General features: G+C 47.4%; 1 protein-coding gene across 1 annotated transcript; it reads left to right on the forward strand.

Moving 5' to 3' along the window:
• Positions 1–227: 227 nt before the first annotated feature.
• On the forward strand, positions 228–1,759 carry LOC119269805 (F-box protein At2g40910-like). Its single transcript, XM_037551729.1, has one exon. The coding sequence runs from the start codon at positions 424–426 to the stop codon at positions 1,486–1,488; it is 1,065 nt and encodes a 354-aa protein (XP_037407626.1). The 5' UTR covers positions 228–423; the 3' UTR covers positions 1,489–1,759.
• The last annotated feature ends 6,767 nt before the right edge of the window (positions 1,760–8,526 follow it).

Consider the following 8,526-nt stretch of genomic DNA (forward strand, 5'->3'; position numbering starts at 1 on the left):
GATACGCTTTTACCCAAAAAGATGTGCGGATAAGCCTTCCTTTTTTGCAGTTCTACATCACACTCCACTACTGTATGTGAGCCTCGCGTCCACGATTCCTCTGGCCACGCAACGGATTCAGCAGTGAACCGACGGGTTGTCACGCAGAAACGTCACGTAACCGATCATGGGATGGGGTGTATATATCCAGGGTACTGAAAGCTTTTAATTCAGGTTTGAAGCAGTCCGAGAATCTCTTTCGAAGGCGGAGAGGCCAAGTCTTGGCCGCCATACAACTTATAAGTATCGCCCGCGCTCGCTTTCGTGGGCTCGTGGCCGCTGCCCGCTGCTGTTGCGCTCGGGTGCGGTGGCAGGCGGTGCGTGGTGGTTGCGGGTGCAGCCGCGCGGTGCGTGCTCCGGGAGGGGCGAGGTCGTCGACCGGGGATGGACGGCGAGATGGGCGAGGACCTGCTGGCGGAGATCCTCGTCCGGCTGCCGCCCAAGTCGCTGGCGCGGTTCCAGTGCGTCTCCACCACGTGGCGGGGCCTCATCGCCGCCGACTACCTCCGCCGGAGGCTGCCGCTCATCACGTCCGGCGTGCTGTTCCACGACGGCCCGCGGGACGGCGAGGGCGGGAGGCGGGCCTACACGTACGCGCGCGCGGCGTCGGCTTCGGGCGAGGACGGCGGCGGCGTGGCGGAGGCCGACGACATGTCCTTCTTCCCGTGCCACGCCACGTCCAGCATCATCGACGGCTGCAACGGCCTGCTGCTCTACTACGCGTCCTGCCCGGCGGCGTTCCACGTCGTGAACCCGACCACGCGCCGGTGGGCGGCGCTGCCTGAGCCGCGCAGGAAGACGCTGCTCTCCGTGCTCTCCTTCGACCCCTGCGCCTCCCCGCACTACAAGGTGGTCTGCTTCACCGGGTGGCTGCCCCGGGGCGCCTCCGTCGAGGTGTTCGACTCGGAGACCGGCGCGTGGGGCGAGCACGAGCTCGACTTCGGCCTGGAGACCGACGCCATGTCGGCCACCATGCACTGCTTCGCCGGCGCCGTGCACGTGCTGGCATACTCGGGCCACGTCGTTCGCATCGACCTCGGCACCATGGCGTGCGCGGTCACCGCGCTCCCGGCGCCCGTGAGCTACCGGGCGCGCGCGGGCCACTGCCGCGGCCGGCTCCGGTACGCGTCCAGCGACGGCTCGCGCCTCACGCTGTGGGAGCTGGTGGACGCGGGCAAGTCCGAGTGGGTGGCGAAGCACGAGCTGGGGGTCGTCGACCTCGTCTCCGGCGGCTCGTGCCACCCCGCTACCGCGACCTTCGTGTTCATGGCGTTCCACCCGGAGAGGGAGGTGGTGTACCTGTGGACGCCGTCGAAGCTCATCGCGTTCAACATGGAGCAGATGCGCGTCGAGGAGGAGTGCGTGTTCGGGTCCGGGAAAGAAGACGCGCAGCTCATACAAATCTGGCTGTTTCCCTTCTCGCGCCATTTGGCCAGCTGCTTGGCCTGAGTGGCGATGCCGCACGCCACACTCAGCAGCTGAGGATGTGATCGCCTCCAAGAATGTGGGTCCGTTTACTAGTCTACAGAAATGTAGTTGCGTCCAACACTGCACAAAAAAGATATGTAGCAAAGTCCAAATGTGGGATGCACGGTACGATTATCGTTTTCTATATTTGATTGATGCAGTGCTTGTTTAGTAGGGCAATCTATTTGCATTCTGTAATAACGGCCTTGTTCAATTACTTGCCTATTTGATATACTATATTCAATTTCTTACACTATTTAATTTGCCTATTTGACTAATTTCGATTTCTTATCATTTGTTGCTAGATCATCATTGTGTACCCTCATACTTTCCCGTTAGCATCACGGGAGAATATCGTACGAAAACCAATATTCAATGAAAACTTAAACTTCGTGGAAACCATATTTTAAAGTTTTAAAAAATCTGAAAAAAATATGGAATGTTAAGGAGGTGATGTTTTATTGCTACATAAAATTTGAAGTTGAAAAACATTACGAGATGTGAGCTATGAAAAAGACAAATTCAGCCCTGAATAGTGACATTACTATTCGGCACTATTCAACACTAATTTTGTCTTTCTCATAGCTTACATCTCGTAATGTGTTCTAACTTGAAATTTTGTGTGGCAATACAACATCATCCTCTTAACATCCCGTATATTTTTCAATTTTTTTTTAAAGTTCAAAACATCATTTTCTCGTGGTTTTCATCGGTTTTCACCGAATGTTGGTTTGTTGCACTGATGTTGACCCTAAGGGCATCTCTAGCAGTTGCTTATCCTAAAAATTCAAAAGTCATCCCTTATCTCACTTCCTTATAGTAAAATTTAAGTGATTAAACGCTTCTTAATGTATCAGATCACATGATCCCATCCCCTGGTTTCCCCGCACCATTGTTAGCATCCCCAGGTCCGGGTCCTTCACGGGCAATTGACCATGTCCTTCAGATCATCATCATCATCTGTATTGTTGCTTAGTCCATCTCCATCGACATCCTCCCATCTTTCCACCCCTCTCAACTTCCTCTAATCTCATAGTCAGACCGAGATCGACCTGTTTGGGTTATCAACATATAACCAATCTCCAAATTCCAACCCTGTTTGTTTCAGCTTCATGGACCATATTCAACTTTGGAAAGGTTGGATCTGAAACAAACAACTATTTTGGATTAGCTTTGCCAGTGAAGTTAGAATTCATTCAGGTCATTTTCATTGTATTTGCCTGAAGTATGTCCTGGTGGAATCAGCTTAGCCAGTGAAGCGAATCCATAGCTGATTCGCCACAAGTTGAAGCTGAAACAAACAAGACATTCGTATCTTATCAACATAGATCACTGACCCACACTCCTTGTATTCATACTCAATCTTTTTACATACTTTGCAAAACCTCCCTAGGTTCTCATATCTGAGAGCATAGACATGTCGTTCCTTCCCTCTGATAATACTAAGGAACTAAGTCAATGGTTCACTGTAACACCCACGATGCGGCTATATCTCCCACATGTCGAGGCACGACTTAGAGGCATAACCGCATGGTGGTTTTGTCGCAAGAGGGGTAATCTTCACACAATCCCATGTACTGAATAAGAAAGGAATAAAGAGTTGGCTTACAATCGCCATTTCACACAAATAACAAGTTAAACATACATCATCCAGAGTACAATTAAGGTCCGACTACGGAACCAAAATAAAAGAAGACAACCCCAAATGCTAGATCCCGATCGTCCCAACTTGGCACCACTACTGATCATCCGGAAAAGACACATACCAACGACCAAGATCTTCATCAAGCTCCCACTTGAGCTCGGTTGCGCCACTTGGACTGGTATCATCGACATCTGCAACTGTTTGGAAGTAACCATGAGTCACGAGGACTCAGCAATCTCACACCCGTGAGTTCAAGACTATTTAAGCTTATGGGTAGGATAAGGTAATGAGGTGGAGCTGCAGCAAGCGCTAACCAAATATGGTGGCTAACATACGTAAACAAGAGTAAAATGAGAAGCTACGCAACGGTCGTGAAACTAGAGTGATCAAGAAGTGACCCTGAAACTACTTATGCTCAAGCATAACACAAGATCGTGTTCACTTCCCGAACTCCGCCGAAAAGAGACCATCACGGCTATACATGCGGTTGATTCATTTTAATTAAGTTAAGTGCCAAGTTCTCTACAACCGGATATTAACACATTCCCATTTGCCACATAACCGCGGGCACGGCTCTCGAAAGTTTATACCTTGCAGGGGTGTCCCAACTTAGCCCATCACAAGATCTCACGGTCAACGAAGGATATTCCTTCTCCCGAAAAGACCCAATCAGTTTCGGAATCCCGGTTACAAGACATTTCGACAATGGTAAAACAAGACCAACAAGACCGCCTGAATGTGCCGACAAATCCCGATAGGAGCTGCACATATCTCGTTCTCAGGGCACACCAGATGAGACATCCTACGAGTAAAACCAGCCCTCAAGTTTCCCCGAGGTGGCCCCGCAGTCTACTCAGTTCGGACCAACACTTAGAGAAGCACTGGCCCGGGAGGGTTAAAATAAAGATGACCCTCAGGCTCGCAAAAACCCAAGGGAAAGTTATAGTTTGTTAGGCAAATGTAAAACCAAGGTTGGGCCTTGCTGGAGGAGTTTTATTTAAAGCGAATTGTCAAGGGGGTTCCATAACCCCAACCACGCAAGGAACGCAAAATCAAGGAACGTAACACCAGTATGACGGAAACTAGGGCGGCAAGAGTGGAACAAAACACCTGGCATAAGGCCGAGCCTTCCACCCTTTACCAAGTATATAGATGCATTAATTAAATAAGAGATAATATGATATCCCAACATAACCATGTTCCAACATGGAACAAACTTCAACTTCACCTGCAACTAGCAACGCTATAAGAGGGGCTGAGCAAAAGCGGTAACATAGCCAAACAACGGTTTGCTAGGATGGTTGAAAAAGGTTAGGGGCTATCATGGCAATTTGGGAGGCTTGATAAACAAGTGGTAGGTAGCGCGACATAGCGATAGAGCGAACAACTAGCAAGCAAAGATAGAAGTGATATCGAGGGTATGGTCATCTTGCATGAGATCCCCCAAGGAAGAATAACGAGTCCATGAAGAAGGAAAATGGACGTAGTCGAACGAATCCTCACAACTCCGGACCGAAACCGAAGCTAACGAGAGAAGCAACCCGGAAAGAAGCAAGCAGCATGATAAACACACAAGCATAAACATGGCATGATGCACAATCAAGTATGATGCATGTCCGGTTTAAAGAGGCATGACATGGCAAAGTGCAACAAACAATACTACAAATTAAGTGGAGCTCAATATGCAACGAGTTGTATAATGACAAAACACCACATTCAATTATTTAGTTCTCTCTCATTTATGTACCCAACAATATTAAATGTTATTAGACATGGCAAGGGGTGAAGCATAAATAAACTATCTATTTAGGCAAGTTTAAATGAGGCCGAAAACAACAACAATAATTCCGGAAAATCCTCATATGCATATTTCGAATTAGCTACTGTTCTGCCCTAAACATAATTTTAGAGTTGTTAAACATGCAAAGTAAGTGCATCATGTTAATCTATGCATTTTCTGCCCCAATTACATATAAAGTTTATTTAAAATGGAGCTACGGTTAATTAGTTATCAAATAAATCATTTTAACATGACATAAGAGCAAATTATATGCAAACATCATTTTAAACATGGATGAAAGTTGCATAGTATGAAACTAGACAAAATTCTAAGCATTTTCATATTTAAAGTTTTTACATATGATGCATTATTCATGAGTTATTATATGCATGAAGCCTAGGGGTTTTTCTTGCAAAACTGGTTTCTCTGGATTAAAATAGGCAAATTCGTTCGCGAAAAAAAACAGTCTCGGGCCGAATCTGGAGGGGCTGGTGCTGCTTACATTGGGCTCCAAGGAGCTGGGCCTTGGCTCCTTGGAGCGGGCTGTGGTCAACGCTCGAACATAACGAGCGTAGCGAGAGCAGGGGAAGTTAGCGGCGGCGCGGGATGCATCCGACGTGAGGTCCAGGACGGCAGCAGGCGGTGGATTCAGGCTGCGGCTGCGCGACGAGCTCATGCAGGACACGGGCGCGAGAAATGGTCAGGGAGGAAGAGAGGGAAAGAGAAGGAAGAGCAGGGGCACACGGCGACCTGCGGGGCTTCACCGGCGACTGGGCTCGCTGGAACTTAGCGCCCGGAGGTGGGGAAGGTGATGGGGAACGTAGTAATTTCAAAAAAATCCTACGCACACGCAAGATCGTGGTGATGCATAGCAACGAGAGGGGAGAGTGTCGTCCACGTACCCTTCTAGACCATTAAGCGAAAGCGTTATAACAACGCGGTTGATGTAGTCGTACGTCTTCACGATCGACCGATCCTCAGCACCGAACGTATGACACCTCCGCGTTTAGCACACATTCAGCTCGGTGACATCCCGCGAACTCATGATCCAGTAGAGCTCGGGGAAGAGTTTCGTCAGCACGACGGCATGGTGATGATGTTGATGAAGCTACCGACGCAGGGCTTCGCCTAAGCACCGCTATGACATAACCGAGGTGGATTTTGGTGGAGGGGGGCACCGCACACGGCTAAGAGATCAACAGATTAATTGTTGTGTCTATGGGGTGCCCCCCTGATACGTCTCCAATGTATCTATAATTTTTTATTGTTCCATGTTATTATATTATCAACTTTGGATGTTTTATATGCATTTATATGCTATTTTATATGATTTTTGGGACTAACCTATTAACCTAGAGCCCAGTGCCAGTTTTTGTTTTTTTCCTTCTTTTAGAGTATCGCAGAAAAGGAAAATCAAACAGAGTCCAATTGCCTTCCTTATGAGTGGCGGTCGGGGACGAGCGATGGTCTTTTCCTACCAATCTATCCCCCTAGGAGCATGCACGTAGTACTTTGTTTTGATAACTAATAGATTTTTGCAATAAGTATGTGAGTTCTTTATGACTAATGTTGAGTCAATGGATTATACACACTCTCTGTTGGGGAACGTAGTAATTTCAAAAAAATTCCTACGCACACGCAGGATCATGGTGATGCATAGCAACGAGAGGGGAGAGTGTTGTCTACGTACCCTCGTAGACCGTTCACGGAAGCGTTATATCAACGCGGTTGATGTAGTCATACGTCTTCACGATCCGACCGATCCAAGTACCGAAAGCACGACACCTCTGAGTTCTGCACACGTTCGGCTCAGTGACGTCCTCGCCTTCTCGATCCAGCAAGAGGGGCGAAGTAGTAGATGAGTTCCGGCAGCACGACGGCGTGGTGACAGTGTTGGTGAAGAACAATCTCCGCAGGGCTTCGCCTAAGCACTACGAAAACTATGACGGAGGATAAACTAGAGGGAACAGGGTTGCCGGCACACGGCTTGGTGTTTCTTGATCTCTTTTGGCTGCTAGCCCTTTCCCTCTATTTATATGTTGAGCCTTGGGGTCGAAACTTGGAGTAAAAGCCTCCACAAAGTCGGTTTCACCTGAAAGGCAAGAGTCCTTCTCGGACTCCAGGGCCAGACGCCAGGGTCCCTGGCGTCTGGACCCAGACGCTAGGGACCCTGGCATCTGGCCCCTGCTCTCCGCAAAACTTCCTTTTACGCTTTCCAAAAACCTCATGGGCTTTCCCCTTTGGCCCAGATAAAATGTTCTCGTGCCCAAACATTTCGGGAAACATCCGGAACCCCTTCCGGTGAATTCCGGAACCCTTCCGGAGATCAAACACTAATATCCACACATCAATATTTACTTCCGGACCATTCCAGAGTTCCTCGTCATGTCCGTGATCTTATCCGGAACTCCCAACAACATTCAGTCACCAACATACATAACTCATAGTACTATATCGTCGTTAAGCGTGCGGACCCTACGGGTTCGAGAACTATGTAGACATGACCGAGACACCTCTCTGGTCAATAACCAATAGCGAGACCTGGATGCCCATATTGGCTCCTACATATTCTACGAAGATCTTTATCGGTCAAACCGCATAACAACATACGTTGTTCCTTTTGTCATCGGTATGTTACTTGCCCGAGATTCGATCATCGGTATCTCAATACCTAGTTCAATCTCGTTACCGGCAAGTCTCTTTACTCATTCCGTAATACATCATCCCGCAACTAACTCATTAGTTGCAATGCTTGCAAGGCTTATAGTGATGTGCATTACCGAGTGGGCCCAGAGATACCTCTCCGACAATCGGAGTGACAAATCCTAATCTTGAAATACGCCAACCCAACAAGTACCTTCGAAGACACCTGTAGAGCACCTTTATAATCACCCAGTTACGTTGTGACGTTTGGTGGCACACAAAGTGTTCCGCCGATAAACGGGAGTTGCATAATCTCATAGTCATATGAACATGTATAAGTCATGAAGAAAGCAATAGCAACAAACTAAACGATCAAGTGCTAAGCTAACGAAATGGATCAAGTCAATCACATCATTCTCCTAATGATGTGATCCTGTTAATCAAATGACAACTCATGTCTATGGTTAGGAAACTTAATCGTCTTTGATCAACGAGCTAGTCAAGTAGAGGCATACTAGTGACACTCTGTTTGTCTATGTATTCACACATGCATTATGTTTCTGGTTAATACAATTCTAGCATGAATAATAAACATTTATCATGATATAAGGAAATAAATAATAATTTTTTTATTGCTTCTAGGGCATATTTCCTTCAGTCTCCCACTTGCACTAGAGTCAATAATCTAGATTACATCGCCATGTGATTTAACATCAATAGTTCACATCTTTATGTGGTTAACACCCATAGTTCACATCGACATGTGACCAAAACCCAAAGGGTTTACTAGAGTCAGTAATCTAGTTCATATCGCTATGTGATTAACACCCAAAGAGTAGTAAGGTGTGACCATGTTTTGCTTGTGAGATAATTTTAGTCAACGGGTCTGTCACATTCAGATCCGTAAGTATTTTGCAAAGTTCTATGTCTACAAAGCTCTGCACGGAGCTAC

Source organism: Triticum dicoccoides, chromosome 3A (genome assembly GCF_002162155.2).
Source record: "Triticum dicoccoides isolate Atlit2015 ecotype Zavitan chromosome 3A, WEW_v2.0, whole genome shotgun sequence".
In the NCBI taxonomy this organism is placed as follows: domain Eukaryota; kingdom Viridiplantae; phylum Streptophyta; class Magnoliopsida; order Poales; family Poaceae; genus Triticum; species Triticum dicoccoides.